Source organism: the organism of the source record quoted next, unplaced genomic scaffold (genome assembly GCF_019419815.1).
Source record: "Pyrus x bretschneideri cultivar Hongxiangsu unplaced genomic scaffold, Pyrus_bretschneideri_v1 Contig34, whole genome shotgun sequence".
In the NCBI taxonomy this organism is placed as follows: domain Eukaryota; kingdom Viridiplantae; phylum Streptophyta; class Magnoliopsida; order Rosales; family Rosaceae; genus Pyrus; species Pyrus x bretschneideri.
Window position 1 is genome coordinate 1,516,693 of NW_025999657.1, and position 20,211 is coordinate 1,536,903.

Below are 20,211 nucleotides of genomic sequence, written 5' to 3' on the forward strand. Positions count from 1 at the left end.
GAGCTATCTCTCCGGCCCTAGTACAGAGCCAATAATATATGTAGGAGACGGGAAGAGGTTGCAATTCACAAATGTTGTCATCAAGGTTATCCCATTACGATATATTTTCTTGTTTATCCGCATACTAGTTTGCAAAAAAACTTCTATGATATTTAAATTACTAACGTGTGTTCTGTGGGTGTAGAATGGACTGTACCTAGATTCATGCATTTCTATGGGATCCAACAGTAGCTATTCAGCATTGAAGGAAGATCAGGTCTCCTTTGTGGGAGGGAATGAAGATTCAAGTATGAATTCCTCAACAGAAAGTGTCAATAATGTGCCACCTCAAAGTATTGTGGCCGACAAGTCCACAGAGATTGTTATTGAGTTGCAGGTTTTTGCTTCGCTTTATTTCATTTTGGCTTTTATTTTGCTGTGCCCTTTGGAACTCGATGTTAGTCTCACTTTCCCCCCTGAAATGCAAAATGCGTCACTTAACACTCTGAAACTAGATTTTTGACAGACATGTTTCTGTCATTTCTGGCAAAAAATCCATTAAGTCTCTTACGTGGTATTAATGGGACCCATTTGGTTGCTGATGTGGTAAACCGTTAGTGCCACGTATACAAAATTGATTGAAGAAACAAACAACCAGGCAACTACCCCAACATAGCCCCACTCCACCCAACTTGACTTCTCTCCCCCTCTCCATCCATTACAATAGCCTTAGATAACCAAACTCAGCAAAGTGATATCCAAATTCCCAATTCAATATCAGAAAATAAAATGAGAACGAAAATAAACATTATATGGCACTTGATGAGATCCACTCCTGACCCAACTCAACCCCAATCTAAGCTTCTCTTTGTCCATCCTAATCAAACCTTAATAAACGTAATGATGGCATCAATTGATCCAAATCTGACGACCTCTTACAAAACCATCTCCCGAAGAATTGACAGTCTCCTCCTCCTAATCTTCATCAGAAGTTTGCCACCTATCTTCGTCAACTTTTGGCATTTGAGAGTGAGAGAGTGACCTGGCAGTGCAGACATGAGGAAGGGAGGTTTTCTTCACCATCATTTGGGGTGGATGGGTACAGTGCTGGAATTGATTGATGGGCAGAGATAGTAGGTGGGGTTTAGTCACAGAGGAAGAGAAAGGGTGGGATCGTGAGAGGAAAATAATGTTTTAGATATTTCTAATCTGTTATTTTTAAAATATTTCATCTTTAAAACTTTTAAATTATTTTTTATTATTGTTTGCACACATGGAAAACACATCATCAAATAATTGGAGCCCACTAAGCTACGTAAGAGGATTTTACAGATTTTTTAATGCAGTTGACAGAATCAAGCAACTTGGGACGAAAATGGGGTTCCAAGGGGTTTAGCAACGCGTTTTTGCGTTTCAAAGGGAAAGTGAGATTAACATTCAGTTCCAGGGGGCATAGGAAAAAATATGCCTTGCTTTTTCGCAATGTCGGGCCATACTCATTTTCTGGAACTGCTAACTTTATTTTGTAACTGAAATATTTCGCTGCAGTTGGTTGGCCCAGAGCTGACATTCTATAATACTTCTGAAGATGTTGGGGAATCACTTGTGCTCTCTAACCAACTTTTGCATGCACAGTTGGATGGATTCTGCAGGTCAAATTTCGTTTGATTATCATGTTTAGACGTACTAGTATAATTTGTGCACAGAGTTTTGTAGACATGCAAATTGCACAGGAATTTTCTTTTTTGGGGGGGTTGTGGGGTTTCATCTTTCCGAAATAAAAAAATTATCAAGAGATATTTACAATGGAATACTGCTCCATGAAATTTTCATGTTTAATTGATGCTTGAACTTCATACAAAATTTTTAATGCTTTTAAATTGATTTCTCTTGTTTCTGAAATGCATACAAATTATATATATAAAATCTCTATGCATACGAGTTTGCTAAGATTGTATCGGTTTCCATTTACTTTTGCATCAGTTTCCATGCTCTGAATGCTTAAACTATTACAGAAATGTAATGGAAACTTGACATTATACATGCTCTTGTTGCCTCCAGGCTTGTTATGAAGGGTGATACCAAGGAGATGAATGCAAATGTGCTTGGTTTAACTATGGAGAGTAATGGAATCACGATTCTGGAGCCCTTCGACGCCTCTGTGAAATATTCAAATGCTTCTGGAAAGACCAATATACATCTAAGTGTTTCAGATATATTTATGAATTTTTCATTCAGCATCCTCAGACTGTTTTTAGCAGTTGAAGAGGATATATTGGCATTTTTAAGCACAACATCAAAGAAAATGACAGTGCTTTGCTCGCAGTTTGACAAAATTGGAACAATAAGAGGTAGGCTACAGTCTTTTATTTGTTTATTTTTCTATATTGTGGGCTGAAGGATTTAACTTGCCTGTAGTTACATGCTGATGACATATATCCTGCTTCCGTGACATTTTCAGATCCCTTTGGTGACCAAATATATACTTTCTGGAGGCCTCAAGCACCTACTGGTTTTGCAGTTCTTGGGGATTACCTGACACCTTTGTTAGTAAAACGGCTTCTTTTGTTATTTATGGTTTTAGTTTCATATCTTAGTTGTACCTCATGGTGCTTTTTAAATATCAGAGTTATTAACAATGTGAGGGTTTTCATTTATTAAAATTTTGAATGTTAATAATACCATTTTCTTATGACAGGGACAAGCCGCCTACAAAAGCAGTTCTTGCTGTAAATACCAATTTTGCTAGAGTCAAGAAGCCCCTGTCTTTTAAGCTGATTTGGCCACCTTTACCTTCAGAGGGCTTGTCTGTCGATAGCGTAAATTATTCTGATTCACTACCAAATGATGTCCTTTCTGACGGAGCTAGTTGTTCCATTTGGTTCCCTGAAGCACCTAAGGGATATGTTGCATTGGGCTGTGTCGTTTCCCCTGGAAGAACACAGCCACCACTGTCTTCTGCTTTCTGTATCTTGGCTTCTTTAGTTTCTTCTTCTTCCTTAAGGGATTGCATTGCAATCAGTACCAACAATCCGTATGTCGTGCTTTCAATCTCTTTCATTTTTAATAATTTCAGATTACCCTAACGTTGCCAATAGTTTACACTATGGTTCCAAAGTTACAAATTTAGCAAGACTTAAACATATTTGATGGTTGGTAATATAAACTTTAGTAGATTTTTTTTTTTGTCCGTGAAACAAAATTTAGTAGATTTTATCCACGAAAAAGGTGGATCATAGTTTTTTCTTCCTCTTCTAAAGAGTAATCTTAAAGTCAGATAAATTCTTATAATATTGTTCAATTCATGTCTGTTCCATATGGAAGAGGTACTGGAATATATTTTTATTGGATTCAAACTTTTAACGCACTATCATGACTCTCTTATTAGATTTGGGGGCTATCCAAATTCTCTTCCTGGGAATCGGACAAATATTATGTTAGATCTCCAACTAGATCGGCCTGTTTACATTGATAAGAAATGATTGGATCGTGATTTTTTTATTCCATTTTAAATTGCAGGTATCAGTCAACTTTAGCATTCTGGCGTGTGGATAATTCTGTTGGCACCTTTTTGCCAGCAGGTCCAAATATGTCTAGTGTAATGGGTACAGCCTATGATTTGCGTCACGTGATATTTGGATTTTCAGAAGCGTCTGAAAAATCATCTAATCGTTTCACTGTCCAAGATACTTCTTCTCAACATCATGATGTCCAATCAGAAAGGTTGGCAACCGTAAACTCTGGGCCGCATTATGAAGCTGTTGCTAGTTTCCAATTGATATGGTGGAATCAGGGCTCAAACTCAAGGAAGAAACTGTCTATATGGCGTCCAGTTGTCCCTCATGGGATGGTATATGTTGGTGATATTGCAATCAACGGGTATATGATAATGGTGTTCATGGATATCTTATCTTTATAACTTTATGCTTATGTGTATGTCTTTTTCTGTTGTATCTTAAGTAACATAAGTTTGGTGGTTACTAAACATAGGTACGAGCCCCCAAATACCTGCATTGTTCTTCATGAAACAGGAGATGGCGGGATCTTCAAAGCCCCTCTTGATTTCCAGCTTCTTGGGCAAGTTAAGAAACAGTGGGGAATGGACAGTATATCTTTCTGGCTTCCTCAGGCCCCTCCAGGGTTTGTTTCCCTTGGTTGTATTGCATGCAAGGGAACACCAAAACAATCTGATTTCAGCTCATTAAGATGCATGCGCAGTGATATGGTAGCTGGAGATCAATTTTCAGAGGAAAGTGTATGGGATACATCTGATGCGAAGCGTACAAGAGATTCTTTTAGTATCTGGTCAGCTGGCAATGAGTTGGGGACCTTTATAGTTCGTGGTGGGTTCAAAAAACCTCCAAGAAGGTTTGCTTTAAAGCTGGCGGAGTCAAATGTACCAAGTGGTTCAGATGATACTGTAATTGATGCAGAATTAAGAACTTTTTCTGCTGCACTTTTTGATGACTATGGTGGCTTGGTAAGAATTCATACTAAAATAGCACATATGGAGTATGAAATATAGTAATGTGTAAATGAATAATGAAGTATGAGAAGTATGATTAGGGAACCTTTCTTCCAAATCTTAATACAAACTTTTTTTCTGTATGTGTCAATTATCCATCTGTGATAAGTGATAACTGGATGCCATATTTCTAAAGTAATAAATATGAACCAAGCTCAAGGAATGAATGGGCCTCCAATCATATTAGCAATATTGTGCCAAGGAATTGAGAAAACTTACCTCTTATGTACAATTCTGTTATGTTCATAAAGTTTAACCTTATGTACAATAATGGTATGTTCTTGGCTGAGTTGGCTCTTCTTATAATAACTTCTTACGCTGTATTTAATTATTTATGATCAAAAGTACATAATATTTAGCTTTGGTGGTTGTTATATTTAAAGCTCATGTTTCTTTTACTTTAATTTTCTGTTAGTTACAGCTATTTCTCTAATGATTTTGTCTCATGGAATATGACAGATGGTTCCATTGTTTAATGTCTCTTTAAATGGAATTGGGTTCAGTTTACATGGAAGAACCGACTACTTGAATTCTACTGTGAGCTTCTCTTTGGCTGCTAGATCATATAACGATAAGTATGAAGTTTGGGAACCTCTTGTTGAGCCAGTAGATGGATTCTTAAGGTAATTTTCTTCTACCTCAATATTAAAAAATTCTAAGAAAATATATAGGATGCATTAGGTAGCTTATCAGTTCTGAATTCATTATTTAAAAGCAGTCCATGTGGAACCTAGAAAGCTAGAAAAGTCGAACATACATAATGGGTGGCATGGAAAAAAATTTGGAAATTTTGAAGGGATCAAGTCAAGTAAAGGCCCATGGGATCTCAAGGTTATGGATCTTTTTGTGGGTGCTGTCAATGGTTGTGGGTTATGACTCATGAGGGATTATTCATTGAAGACTTTGTATCCCACCCTAATTATACCAGATATTACAGTATGGGCGTTGGTATATGCTTTTGTCATTGTTGACCATGCTCGGATTTAAAATATGTTAAATGATGCTGTCAGTGGTTGTGGGTTATGACTCGTGAGGGATAATTCATTGAAGACTTTGTATCCCGCCCTAATTATACCAGATATCACAGTATGGTCAGTTCAATAGTAACTTTCATGGAAAATGCTCATCTACATTCTCCAAAAGCTTAAGTTGGTGGTGAACTGTCCAACTGTATATGTCAGGCTTATACCCTCGCCAACAAGGAGCCCGTACTGCGCCTGGAGAGCTAGACATATGGACAAACAGAGAAACATATAGGTGCAGGACCTGACTCACTGCGCACCACGAAAACCAACAAAGAAATTGGGAATGGGGATCAAACTTAGAACCTCTTGAAAACATGAGTTTGATACACAAAATGTCTGACTTTGATACACAAAACGTCCGGAATCTTCTATGCCAAAAATATAAGATGTTATGGAAATGAGCCAAAATGTACCATTCTTGCTGCTAGCTGAAGGTGTTTAGTGTTTGTGTACTTTAGGTGATGATAATCGATATGCGATTATATCTATTCTAATGGATAATGTAGAGTGGAGAAGAAATTAGAAAAGTCAAAAGTGTTTCTAGATTTGGTGCTTAGGAAGTTTCCACTAGTTGAAAGGTTAAAGAATAGATTTTATATCTCATCTAGTGTTTTTCTTTCTGGCTTCATTTTCCATCTTTTTTGGGGTGAAACTTTGTATTCCTTTTCCTCATCACCTATAATGCAATTCTGCTCATATTTGGTTAAAATTTCACTTTGGAAACATCCGTAGTTATTTATTATTATTGGCCCACGTACAGGTACCAATATGATCTTACTGCTACAACTACAGCTTCCCAGTTACGCCTTACCTGTACCAGGGATCTGAACTTGAACGTTTCTGTATCTAACGCTAATATGATTATTCAAGCTTATGCAAGCTGGAACAGTCTTATTCATGTGCATGAATATGATAGAAAAAGAGTGAGTTTCTGCTGCCTCCATCACTAAAAGAAGTTTTTCTTGTACACCCTTTCTCCTGTCTGCATATAACGGTTATTGCTTACAGTTCTCCTTTTTTTTTTTCTTTTAACATGACATCAAGTAGGAAGTATCCTCTCCAACAGATGGTGGAAGATCTGCTATTGACGTTCATCACAAGAGAAACTACAATATAATGCCACAAAACAAACTTGGTCAGGATATCTTTGTTCGAGCTACAGAATTAAGGGGACTTGCAACCATAATTAAGATGCCGTCTGGGGATATGAGGCCCGTGAAAGTTCCTGCTTCCAAGAATATGCTGGACTCTCACTTGCAAGGAAAACTTTTCCGTAAAGTTAGAACAATGGTTACCCTTATCATAGTGGACGGGCAGGTATACTCTCATTCCTCATAAAAGTAAATTTCTTATGATTCCTTCCATTTGTTCTTCTCTTTTCCAGTGGATATCTTGACCAGTTTTTTTGGCTTATTGTTATTTATTGTCTTTGTTGTAATAAAAAAGTATCTTTCTCACAGAATAAACAAATAAATTTGCTTACACTTCCTTCTATTTATTTTATAATAAAAAATGTATGAATTTCAAGAAATTAGCTGTGTGTGTGTTTGTATTAGATAGTGACATGGGTTCCCTTATCTTGACTACTCAAATCTATCTGCAATTTCAGTTTCCACGGGTTGGAGGGTTAACATCCCCCCAGTATACCGTAGCAATTCGCCTTAGTCCTGATCCGAATCTCCCTAGTGGATCACTGAGCCATCAACAAAGTGCACGTACTTGCGGAAGCAGCTCAGATCACTTGTCTTCAGAGCTTGAGTTGGTCAAGTGGAATGAAATTTTTTTCTTTAAAGTCGACGATCCAGTATGTAGAATGTTTTTCTTTTTAGCACGTTTTCCAATTAATTAACTGCTTTGCTTTTGCATGTATGATAGGTCTTTGCACATTGATTTTCACATCTGTTATTATTACCGAACCTTGATTTTACGTTTCTACCAAAAGGATGATTACTGGACATTTAATGGATAATTATTCCTGTGCTATGAAATTTGTGTAACATCTTTTAATTAAAATGTAGTTTTGGGACATGCTAAGTGAATTTTCTAATCTGTCACTTACTGGATGTTGGCTTCATACATTTCAAATGATAGATAGTAATGCTGCTTATAGATGTATGTATATAATTCATTAAAACAGTATAAACCATTTTGTTTATTTTCGTATATCATTGTTTGGATGTTTTATGAACATATAAGTAATCTTCTTGGTTATCCCATTCAAGCCATTCTATCCAAATTTGTGCAGGACTACTACTCAGTGGAATTAATTGTGACGGAGCTGGGAAAAGGTAGTTTGTTTATTCTTTATTTGATCTGGCGACCGCCTGGATTTGTTATTTAATAGGATGCCTTTTCTCTATTGTATTGAAACTCTCATTGTCATCATGATAAAAAAAAATGGCAACTAAAGATAGTATTTCAGGTTTCATTGCACCACCTCTATCCTACTCACTGTCATTTAAAAAGTGTAAATGTATGCTATAGTTTGTTTTGTTTAGTTCCTCTGTTATGCATGCTATTTTTCAACTTTGACCTAAATATATTAAGTATTTTCTGTAAAGTAAATTAATTTTCTGCTCTCATTAAATTGTTTTTAATTTTGTTGTACTTAAGAACTACGCATTCTTGTCTGTCAAACTATCAATTTTGGGCAAGATGGGTTTAACTTTTCATTTTTGATTTTAGGGGTCCCTCTTGGATTATTTTCAACCCCTTTAAAGAAGATTGCGGGGATCATCCATGATAATTCTTACCCTGAATGATAGCGTGAACAAATGGACCTGGGTTGAATTATCCTCAACAGAATCTACGGTAGAGTCTACATTCATGTTTTAGAAATATATTTTTTTCTTATTGTATCTGTTTTATGTCAGAACATGTACCTCGTTCTAGGGATAGAAATTTATCAAGAGTTTACTGACAAGTAGATCAACCTTGTAATATTTATGTGAGTTGTGATTCAGGGATATAATGGTGAAAAGTCGTGTGGCAAAATCAGATGTTCAGTGCTGTTGTCACCGACATCTGAAGCTGAGATAAGTGATCAAACTGATAACAGTGGCAGAAAATCTGGTTTTATTCAGATTAGTCCAAGCAGGGAAGGGCCTTGGACTACGGTGAGGCTAAATTATGCTGCACCAGCTGCTTGTTGGAGGTTAGGGAATGACGTTGTTGCTAGTGAAGTACATGTGAATGATGGCAATCGATATGTGGATATTAGGTCTCTTGTTTCCGTACGTAACAGTACGGATTTTGAACTTGATTTGTGCCTTGTACCAAAAGCTTCCATGGAAGATACCACTCTAAAAAACAATGCCAGTACCCTTGAAGGTCAAATACAATTTAAGAAACTTCAGACTGATGAGTTCTTTGAAACTGAAAAATACAGCCCTGGTACTGGTTGGATTGGCACCATTGCTCAACCAAGCCAAGGTATCATTGAAAGTGGAGGATCTCATCAGGTAAAGATATTAGTTGATGTTCTTGGCATGTGCATGTGTTGATTACTTGTGTAGGTTTAACCTTCAATTTAAATCTCTGCGACTGAAGCTTTACATGATTAGCTTTATGGTTCATGTTGATTTTCGTAGTTTTATTGTATATTACTTTTATTACATTTTCTCATCCAAAATTGGTAGCTACAGTGTCCCTAAATATATCATTATATGGATTAAAGGGTACACTTTTATTCTTTTGTTACGACTTACGATATGAGAACATTTATAAAAAGAGAAATTAATGCGATGTAACCATTTATAAAACTTGTAAAACCTCCTCCCCCATCTTGTGTCACACCCCAATGTAGATATTCGCCCAAAATCAGCATGCTGATGTCTGAACATCAGAGCCTGACGGAAAAGTAAATTAACAAGGTTCTACTTTAACTGAATCACATCATAAGCATGGTCAAGTCGAATCTTGTCCGTAGCCCCAAAATAAATAAGTATCAAAATAGACAGGAGTAAACCCTAACGCTCCAACACAGCCCAGTACCGCTACACTCATAGACCTCTAACTTAAGGATACCTGATCACCTGGAAAACAAACCCCTGTACTGTGGAATGGTATACTGGGTTGTTATTTTATACATTTACTCAAGTAGTAACCAAAACTACAAATCTACAAAGTTTAGCCTTCTGCTAAAAACATCCTCGGTGAACTACACTTTCTTGGTCAAGGCCGCTCCAATCTAGAAGAAACCCACTCACATCTTTGTATGACACAGACTGATGTGAAGGTGATGGTGACGGTGCAGAGAGTCTTCCTTTTTGAGGCTCACTTTCTTTTTGTTTCTTTTTTCGGATGAGAAGTAACACATGTTTGTGACTATTGGCTGTATTTTAATTTAGGGGATGATTAAGCTTTTTTTTTTTTTTTTTTTTTTTTTTGTGGTCTCTCACATTATTAGACAGGTTTGAATAGTAATTCTGGAGCTCTTAGATTGTTTCTGATTACTGTCAGTAATGCAGGGAGTTCCGGCAGTTGAGTTACCAGTGGGCTGGGAATGGGTTGATGATTGGCATTTGAATATGGAATCTGTTCACACTGCTGATGGTTGGGTTTATGCTCCAGATGTTGAGAGTTTAAAATGGCCCGAGTCATTTGATCCATTAAGATCTGTAAACTCTGCAAGGCAAAGGAGATGGATCAGGAATAGAAAACAAAATGATACACATCAGAAAATATCTATTGGACTTTTGAAACCTGGAGATACAGTATCCCTTCCTCTATCTGGGTTAACACAACCTGAAATGTACGTATTGTGTTTAAGGCCCTCTCTCTGCAATAGTAGTGAGTATTCTTGGAGTTCAGTGGTGGATGGGTCTGAACAAACAGAGGATTCTGGTAAGTCAAAGGTATGCTCTGGGATAAGTGTGTCTTCTCTCACTGAGTTGGAGGAACTGTTATATTGCACTCAGATAAGTGGTAGTTCTTCAAGTTCTCATAAGTTGTGGTTTTGTATAAGTGTACAAGCGACAGAGATTGCCAAAGATATTCATTCTGATCCTATCCAGGATTGGACTCTTGTAATCAAGTCCCCGCTATCTATCTCCAATTTTCTTCCGCTTGCAGCTGAATATTCTGTTTTTGAGATGCAAGATAGTGGTAACTTTTTTGCCTGCTCGAGAGGAGTATTATTTTCAGGAAAAAGTGTCAATGTTTATAGTGCTGACATAAGAAGCCCTTTGTTCCTTTCACTGCTTCCGCAAAGAGGGTGGCTGCCTATACATGTGAGCTTTAAGACCAAACTAGTCCTTTTTTTTTTTATTTTGTATAATTTAATTTTTGGCATAATTTTTTTAATAAAATCCCACCCTTTCATTTATTTCTTTTGCAGGAAGCTGTTCTTTTTTCCCATCCTCATGAAGTTCCACCGAAAACTATAAGTTTGAGAAGTTCGATATCCGGAAGGTTTCAAATAATCTGCATCATAAATTATATTGTGTATCTTGACCTTTACATTGCTTGAAGTGCATTTCTTTTATAGTCTGATAGTTCTGTGGTAATTGTTTCTGCAGGATTGTTCAAATTGTTCTTGAACAGAATTCTGACAAAGAACGGCCACTGCAAGCTAAGATCATTAGGCTGTATTCTCCTTATTGGTATTCAATTTCTTGGTGTCCCCCTCTCAAACTTAGGCTTCTAGATATCAAAGGAAAGAAACATATGCGAAAGGTTGGTAATCCATTTCGTTCTACAAAGGACAATGAAACTATCCTGGAGGAAATAACTGAAGAGGAAATATATGAAGGTCATACAATTGCTTCACCTTTGAAATTTAAATTGTTGGGCCTTGCGTTGTCCATTGATCAATCTGGAAAGGAGCAATTTGGACCTGTCAAAGATCTTTCTCCCCTTGATGACACGGTAGATGTCTATGTCATTTTTATATTGATCCATTATTGGTAAAGAAATCTTGTTGAGATTTTCTCTTTCCTTCTTTTTTAGGATGGGTCTTTGGATCTCTATGCTCATGATAATGAAGGCAGTTGTATGCGGATTTTTATTACAACAAAACCATGCCTATATCAATCTGTTCCCACAAAGGTAAATTTAATTATTAGAGATTCTAATAAATCTTTAGATTGGTTATTGACCCTTTTGCCCTCTTTCCAGGTAATTTCTGTCCGACCATATATGACTTTTACCAATAGAATTGGTCGGGACATATCCATTAAGTTATGCAGTGAGGATGAACCAAAGATCCTTCGAGCATCTGATGCAATGGTCTCATTTGTACATCGTGAGTCAGAAGGACATGATAAACTTCAGGTTAGTGGAGTGTATATTGTAATATCATTATCTTTATAGAAACATATGTACCAATGGTCCTTGTATCTGTATCCGTTGTTTTGGAAAACCAGGGTGCATTTACCCTAAAAGGATCGAAAGAAGCTACTCACACTACAAAACCTCGCCTATAAGGGACATGTGACCCCAGAGTCCCTGACATGTCCTATGTGATAAAAGTTACGAATTATAGTATAAAATATATCATATTTGGAGAAGCAAAAGCTACATGAAAGCCAGATAGATTAATTTAGGCTTTATTTGGTCGTATCCTGCCCGAACTAGAACCTTTTCTTTTGGAATCATGTTGGACTTTTTTTGTTTCGGTTTACATAGATGAATGATCCGAGCTTTCATCTTATGCATTCTGAAAAATTTAATTCTTTCTTTTGGTTCCATTGTTAGGTTCGACTAGAAAATACAGACTGGTCATTCCCTGTTCAAATTGTAAAGGAGGACACCATTTCCCTTGTTTTGAGGAAGCATGATGGTACTCGGACATTTTTAAGAACAGAGATTCGGGGCTATGAAGAAGGTTCGCGATTCACCGTTGTATTTTGCCTCGGATCAACCAGTGGTCCCATCAGGTACTTACATCATGTGCTGGTAAATATTATATATATATATATATATATATATGGATATATATATGGGGGCTAGGATGTATGGTGTGTATTATGGATCCTAACCCTGCATATATGCATACATATATATTCTCATGTTTTGGTTATGTGCTGATAAATATTATATATATATAGGTTAGAATGTATGGTGTGTATTATATTTATCCCCGAATCCTAACCCTATATATATGCATAGTTGCCTACATATACATTCTCTTTGCAGGATGTACGGTATGTATTAAGGAACAGACATGTATGGGTATTGTCAAAATGTTGGCTATAAGGCTATCGATCGATGAAATATGACCGAAAAGATCACCAAATGGTCAAACGATTTAGGATATGGCTGATTTCCTATGGTGATTTAGAAACTGGACTATTCAAATTATTGACCTCCCAATGATCCCTTTCAACCATTAATCTATGGTGATCCCTCTTATGGAGGTTGACATGCATACATGCACATTGATGTACACACACCTATTCACCGCCCCATTCTTAAGTTTTAAGGGTCACTCTGCACTCCGCAGTGTGATCAAGTGATCCGAAGTTTAGTTTTTCGATCCCCACTCGGGGATAAGCCCTTGCAAAAACTCATAAATCGAAAATTGTTACACTATTTGATTGTCATAATGAAATGTCGTAGTGTTATCAGACACATTGTGCTAGTTTATTTGTTGTGTTGTAGTTACATGGCTAAATGATTTGCGATTCGTTGAATTTTTAGCAGTGATGGTTTGGCCCACTTGAGATCTGTTTTAGTCAATAGCAAAAGGGCATCTCTTTTAAGAAAAGGGTCATGTGTGTGTGTGTTTTGTGTGTTTGTGTGTATATACATATATATATGTGTGTGTGTGAGAGAGAAAGAGAAAGAGAGGTGACTAATCTTTTAAAGCTTCATTTGAGCAGAATTGAGAACAGAACAGTTAGTAAAACAATTAGAATTCGCCAGTCTGCTTTCGATGAGGATGCCTGGATTCGCCTAGCGCCTCTTTCAACTACGAATTTTTCTTGGGAAGACCCTTATGGCCAAAAAATCATAGAAGCTAAGGTTGACAGTGCTACAATTGGACCTTGGGAACTTGATTTGGAAAGGACCGGGATATGTTATGAAAATGAGGGACTTGAATTACAATTTTATGTTATGGAAGTTGGTGATATCAAGGTAGCTAGGTTCACAGACACCACAACTTCTGGGACAAGTTTGGATTTGCAAATTGCTGGAAATTGGAGGCATTCTCAAGTGCAAAACACCATTCAAAATAATAGTGCCTCGCCTGTTGAGCTTATAATTGAGTTTGGAAATGTAGGGATCTCTATTGTTGACCATAGACCAAAAGAAGTCTCCTATTTTTATTTTGAGAGAGTCTTCGTATCATATTGGACCGGTTATGATGGTGGTACAACAACCAGGTAAGAGAAGAACCTTCTTATACTCCTATATCATTTTCTTAAGGATGTCTTTCAGCTGTAATGTTATGTGAAGTTCTGAAATTTCAACTATTCTTATCACTCATTTATCTTATACATTGAGCTATTAATGACATTAATTAATGAGGACTAGTGATTTGTAGTCACCTCACTTACGAAACTGTTAAAACATACTAGAAGTATGAAGCAGTTTAAAAGAGTTGTTTCACTTGCATGCCTAAAAATAATTGTATGAACTGCCTATTTTTAGTATATATAAATCGAGGACCAGTTTGGTATTGTCATGACTATTAAATAGAAGTAAAACCACTGAATATTTGGTGAATTATAGCTGTAAAGGTGGTGTTGTAAGTATGGAAGTTTGAATTAAAAGACCTAAAATAAGTTTTCATTCAAATTTCCTGCAAACCAAGTTCTAGGGTTTATATTCAATAAAGTTATTGTAGACTAAATTCTGGCCTGTGAAAGCAACTGTTGCTTCTTAATTTTCTGTCAGGAGACTCAGAACCTGAGTTCTTTAAGCTAAACACTGTAGTTTGACTTTACAAAACTCTCTGAATATGTGAGTCTTTATCTGTGTCAAATGTTTACTGTTGAAGCACATTCATTCTAACTCCGTGTTTTCAGATCCATCCTCACTCCAATGTAGCTTTTCTTATTAAATAAGATGCTTTACAATTACACCTAACATTTGTGTTTCTCTCTGCTAGGTTCAAGCTCATACTGGGTCATCTGCAGTTGGACAACCAGCTCCCACTAACAGTGATGCCAGTGCTGTTGGCTCCAGAAATGAACTCTGACATGCATTATCCAGTGTTCAAAATGACTATTACAATGCGCAATGATAATAGTGACGGCGTCCAGGTGTACCCTTATGTTTGTATACGGGTAATGCCTTTTTACATTATGCCTAAAATGTATGTTATCAGTCGTAACAGTGAGCAGTACCTAAGCTCTGACCAAAATTTGTGATGACATGATAGGTAACCGATAAGAGTTGGAGGCTTAATATTCACGAACCGATAGTTTGGGCTTTGGTGGATTTCTACAATAATCTACAGTTAGATCGTTTGCCTAAAAGTCCTAGTGTCACAGTAGTTGATCCGGAAATACGCATTGAGTAAGTATCACAACTTTTGCTTGTGTGCAGAAAACTGCAATTCATTGGATTTGCAGCAATATAGTTGAGTGCTGAAGAGAGCTGTTTTTCCTTCACCAAACAAAAAAGAAATTGCAAAGGGGGAAAAATTTGACCACCACTGCTTTGTCCTTATTTGGCGGTTAAGCTCATATTCTAAGGCATTTGGCCTTCTTTTCATTAATCAAATATGGTTCATATGTCATTTCAATAGCATTTATTCTGTTTCCTTTTCTTTTAATATTAGCCATATGAGACTTACAAAAAAGTTTTATGATTTAGAAAAGATGTAAGTAAACATTGATTCCCTACGAATTCTATCCCCCTTACCCATTGGGTGCTCTCTCTCTCTCTCTCTCTCTCTCTCTCTCTCTCTCTCTCTCTCTCTCTCCCCTCATGTTCCCGTAATATTATCACCCAAATATTTGAATTGGTGGCGGTATTTTGGAGTTGTATGCATGGGACGTTGCAGAAGGCCTGCAAACTTTGCAAGTGTCTACTGTTAGGGAAATATGAGTTGTGAACTATCAGGAATAAATTTGTGACTTGATTTTGGGATAATAGTTCTATTTCCTTAACTCTCTTTTTTCTGTTTTTCTTTCCTTTCTTTTCAGCCAAATAGATGTTGCAGAAGTTAGGCTGAAGGTGTCATTGGAAACAGCACCAGCCCAAAGACCTCATGGGGTTCTAGGAGTGTGGAGCCCCATACTATCAGCTGTCGGAAGTGCATTCAAGATTCAGGTGAGCCCCCTAGCTTGTCTGGATGTTTGTATATGTTTTATCTGCAAAATAGAATCAGTATTCATTTTATTTTGATGGGTGGTTCTCTATTCAGATGCTATGATTTGCTCTCCAGTCTCTCAAACTTATAAATAGTCTTCATATGTAAACTACAGAACATATTTCCAATCCATCATAATATTGAGATGAGGCATTAGTCATCACAGTAATATGTCGTTGCTGCAGGTGCATTTGAGAAGGGTGATGCACAAAGACAGATTCATGCGGAAAAGTTCCATTGTTTCTGCCATTGGTCACCGTATTTGGAGAGATCTGATCCATAATCCTTTACATTTGATATTTTCAGTCGATGTACTTGGTGTGGCAAGTTCAACCTTGGCTTCTCTTAGTAAAGGGTTTGCTGAGCTGTCAACTGATGGACAATTTCAGCAACTGCGTTCGAAGCAGGTAAGGTTTTCATATTAACCAAGAAATAAAAATTAGTAATGCAATGTTATGACGAAGGGCTGTTTTTGAAATGGCTTCAGGTGACGTCAAGGAGAATAACTGGGGTGGGTGATGGAATTATGCAAGGTACAGAAGCACTTGTGCAAGGAGTTGCCTTTGGGGTGTCTGGAGTGGTGAATAAGCCTGTAGAGAGCGCAAGACAAGATGGTGTTTTAGGACTAGTTCAAGGGCTTGGGCGTGCTTGTCTAGGAGTGATAGTGCAACCAGTCAGTGGGGCATTGGACTTCTTCTCATTGACTGTTGATGGAATCGGAGCAAGTTGTTCCAAATGTTTAGAGGTTTTCAATAGCAAGACAACCTTCCAGAGAATTAGAAATCCCCGAGCAATCCATGCTGATGCTGTACTTAGAGAATATTGTGAGAGAGAAGCTGTTGGGCAGGTAAATTGTTACTTAAATTCAGGATCAAATAAACTATTTGCTTTGGTTTTCCGGGGAGTGTGAGTGAGTAGGATACAGGATGCATAAGGAGATGGTAAAAGATTCAGTTTTGTGATTTTAAGTCTTCATTTTAATTGGCACAATGCTGAGATTCTTGACATACACGTATCAAATACGAATCAAAAGTATATGTTATTTATTAGCCTTTTACTACAAATGTTTGTGAGGCTTGGGGTAATTTGTTGACAGTTCACATTGCTCACACCAAAAAGTCGTCGCTATTATCTTAATGTACAAGTCTTATTTATTATTTATTTTACTTTCTTTGTTTCTTTTTGGCAGATGATTTTATACCTTGCAGAAGCACATCGGCACTTTGGTTGTACTGAAATATTCAAGGAGCCATCAAAGTTTGCTTTGTCTGACTATTATGAAGATCATTATGTTGTGCCTTACCAACGAATTGTATTAGTGACTAATAAGCGAGTCATGCTGCTTCAGGTTAGTCAAGTGGTCTTGCAATAGTCGTATTGTGCCCAATGTTTTTTTAAAGCTTGACATTCAATCTTTTTTCTTTGCTTCCTAGTGTTTGGCTCCAGATAAAATGGATAAGAAACCTTGCAAGATTGTGTGGGATGTACCTTGGGAAGAGCTCATGGCTGTGGAGTTGGCAAAAGCAGGCTGCAATCAACCATCTCACTTGATCCTCCACCTTAAAAATTTTAGGAGATCGGAAAATTTTGTTCGGGTGATAAAGTGCATTCTTGAAGAAGTTCCGGGAAATGAACCCCAAGCTGTTAGGATCTGTTCCGTAGTACGTAAGATGTGGAAAGCATATCAGTCGGACATGAAAAGCCTAATGCTGAAGGTTAATACTGTACCTGAAGATTAGTTCTTTTAAGAGGTAACATATACATAATTCTAATATGATTCACCATTCTCAGGTTCCATCAAGCCAGCGACATGTGTATTTTTCCTGGTCTGAAGCTGATGGGAGAGAGCACCGTATACAGAACAAGGCAATTACTAGGCTGAGAGAGCTCCCATCATACAATTCTGCATTGAATGATAGATTTGTTAAACACAACATCAACTTTTCTAAGATTTGGAGCAGCGAACAAGAATCCAGAAGTCGATGCATGTTGTGCAGAAAACAGGTGATTTATTGTTCACGTTACCTTGTTTCCATTTTTAGTACTTTTCTTGTTATATGGTCAAGATTTGGCAGCTTATGGGTTTGTAGTCTCAGATGAATAACTGTTTTATATATTTAGGTTCCCGAAGATGATGTAATATGTAGCATTTGGAGACCCATCTGTCCTGACGGGTAATTATGATCGATTTTCTACTTTCTATTTTTCTTGAAAACATTAATGTTCATTGCATTTTATATTTTGGTCTCTGACTTCAAATGCATCTTTCTATGTATCAATCAAAGAGCCTATAAATTCACGTGAATGCTCTGTTGCATCAGTTAGAGGCGCTGTTTCTTTTTCTTTTTTTCCTAAAATATTTATCTGCAATGTTGACATTTACTGTAAAAAAAAACCCCAAATTTCTACCAAGACATGATTAGCTAGGATACTTTTAAAGGCTCTTTGTCCCACTGTCATGTTGAAAAGAGCTGTTCCTAGACGTTTCTCTAGCTGAGCTAAAAGCTTATGGTATATCACTGGTTTAATGCCCTACGCCTAGGGCTTCATCCTACTCTACCCCAATCAAAGGAGAAAAAGTTGAGAAAAGACGAAAGGGGCCATATATGGTTCTCTTTAACCTTTTATATAATGTGATTTACAAAAAAGAATAACATGTCTCAAGTGTTTCTGCTAAGATGAAAGTCGTTTTTTATACCCCATATTCTAATGAAAGTAGAACCGTGCTTCAATTCATTTACTAGTTCAACATTTCAGTCTCCTGAAATTATGCATTTCACTACCAGATGCTACTAACTTGCTCGTTGTCATTGTGAAAATTGATGAGTGGTTTTTTTATTTTCAGCTATGTCTCGATTGGTGATATTGCTCACATTGGCAGCCATCCTCCAAACGTTGCTGCTGTTTATTGCAAGATTGACAGATTGTTTGCACTTCCAGTTGGTTATGACTTGGTAAGAAGTTATAGTCACTAGTAGACTTATATCCTAGTTAGGTTAGTCTATGAGGATTAATAGAACTTTTTAGGTCGCATCTTTTTTTTATTTTTTGTTATATCTGTGGTTTCCCTTAATGGCATGCCTCTCAATATGCTCCTGAAAAATGGAGACGAATTGTTGAAACACAGTGTTTTCTTGTTCCTTCATACAAATTGTAGCTATTGATGATCAACTTAATCATCATCAGGATTCAGGAGAAAGCTGTATGTTTTCTTTTCATATATAAGGCAGATCACGTGTGGAATAGTCGAGAGCGTTTCATTTTTATTACATAATAACGATTGGAATGAAAGTAGGGGATATTGGAATCGTCATCATAAACCATTCACTCATTTTCAAGCTGCTTTTAAACCTTGTAATCTTGATCTGGCTCATGGTTAAGTTTGCGATTTTTGTTCATATATTAATAACCTTTCTTTGTTCATAAATTGATAACCTCCATACGTACATATGCAGGTATGGAGGAACTGCCTGGAGGACTATGCAGCACCGGTATCAATTTGGCATCCTCGGGCTCCAGAGGGATATGTGTCTCCCGGATGCATTGCTGTGCCTAGTTTTATTGAGCCAGAACTTGATATAGCGTATTGTGTGGCTGAATCACTTGCTGAAGAGGCGGAATTCGAAGGGCAAAGGGTTTGGTCTGCTCCAGATTCTTACCCCTGGGCGTGTCACATTTATCAAGTCCAAAGCGACGCACTTCAGCTTGTGGCTCTAAGGCAAACCAAGGAAGAATCTGGCTGGAAACCTATGAGGGTTATTAACGATCCTCGGCCTCTATTGGAATCACTAGAAGAGAACTGAAATGTGAGTTTATATTGTAAAGGCCTTTTCCAGATTTTGCTGTAGAGCATATCGTCTCTCGTATAGCGTTGGATGCAATTTGTATCACCATTGTTGATGTTTTGCTCAAGGTGCTAATTATAGATCAACAGATTGTGTGTGTAATTTCATTGTGGTAATTAGAATCATCACCTGGGAACCGAATATCGTGCGCCTGCGATTGGATTCTGGTGAGTCAAATGAAAAATTTATACCTATATGCAGGTCTGGGCTCTGGCCTTACCCTTTCTTCTCTGCTTATTTGTCAAGTGAATGAGCAATTCTCTCTCTATACAAAAACGAATGTGGGAGAATAAACCATCAATTTAGACCTGTCGCGTAATGTGGTTTTACAATAGTACATGCGTTCAAAGACCTATTGCTACAGGGACGGCCAGTAAAACGTAGTTTAAAATCCTGCACAAACACCTGCTCCATTTCCTCACGTTTTGTCTTTGATATAAACCAAAATCCTTTTTTTTTTTTTTTTTTTTGTTGTACAGTTGGAGGTGAATTCTTGTTGTTCGATGATTTATCAAAAAACTAGTTAGAGACTTTCCATCTTGACTTAGCTTTCTGGTAAATCATCGATGCGAT

The 20,211-nt window shown here is 37.1% G+C and overlaps 1 protein-coding gene across 1 annotated transcript in view; it reads left to right on the forward strand.

Moving 5' to 3' along the window:
- Positions 1-19,832, forward strand: part of LOC103961074 — a 38,582-nt gene extending 18,750 nt beyond the window's left edge. The window contains 34 exon segments of the mRNA XM_048591470.1: positions 3-85; positions 185-376; positions 1,528-1,631; positions 2,041-2,330; positions 2,441-2,525; positions 2,678-3,013; positions 3,499-3,858; positions 3,970-4,459; positions 4,964-5,127; positions 6,290-6,452; positions 6,577-6,846; positions 7,139-7,333; positions 7,775-7,817; positions 8,215-8,276; positions 8,278-8,340; positions 8,493-8,990; positions 9,999-10,760; positions 10,868-10,941; positions 11,049-11,397; positions 11,479-11,577; positions 11,647-11,802; positions 12,226-12,407; positions 13,353-13,856; positions 14,585-14,762; positions 14,858-14,994; positions 15,627-15,753; positions 15,979-16,200; positions 16,281-16,640; positions 16,983-17,141; positions 17,227-17,508; positions 17,585-17,797; positions 17,915-17,967; positions 18,639-18,747; positions 19,249-19,832. Of these exon segments, the coding sequence (XP_048447427.1) occupies positions 3-85; positions 185-376; positions 1,528-1,631; positions 2,041-2,330; positions 2,441-2,525; positions 2,678-3,013; positions 3,499-3,858; positions 3,970-4,459; positions 4,964-5,127; positions 6,290-6,452; positions 6,577-6,846; positions 7,139-7,333; positions 7,775-7,817; positions 8,215-8,276; positions 8,278-8,340; positions 8,493-8,990; positions 9,999-10,760; positions 10,868-10,941; positions 11,049-11,397; positions 11,479-11,577; positions 11,647-11,802; positions 12,226-12,407; positions 13,353-13,856; positions 14,585-14,762; positions 14,858-14,994; positions 15,627-15,753; positions 15,979-16,200; positions 16,281-16,640; positions 16,983-17,141; positions 17,227-17,508; positions 17,585-17,797; positions 17,915-17,967; positions 18,639-18,747; positions 19,249-19,596 (7,712 nt within the window). The 3' untranslated portion in view covers positions 19,597-19,832.
- Positions 19,833-20,211: the final 379 nt, after the last annotated feature.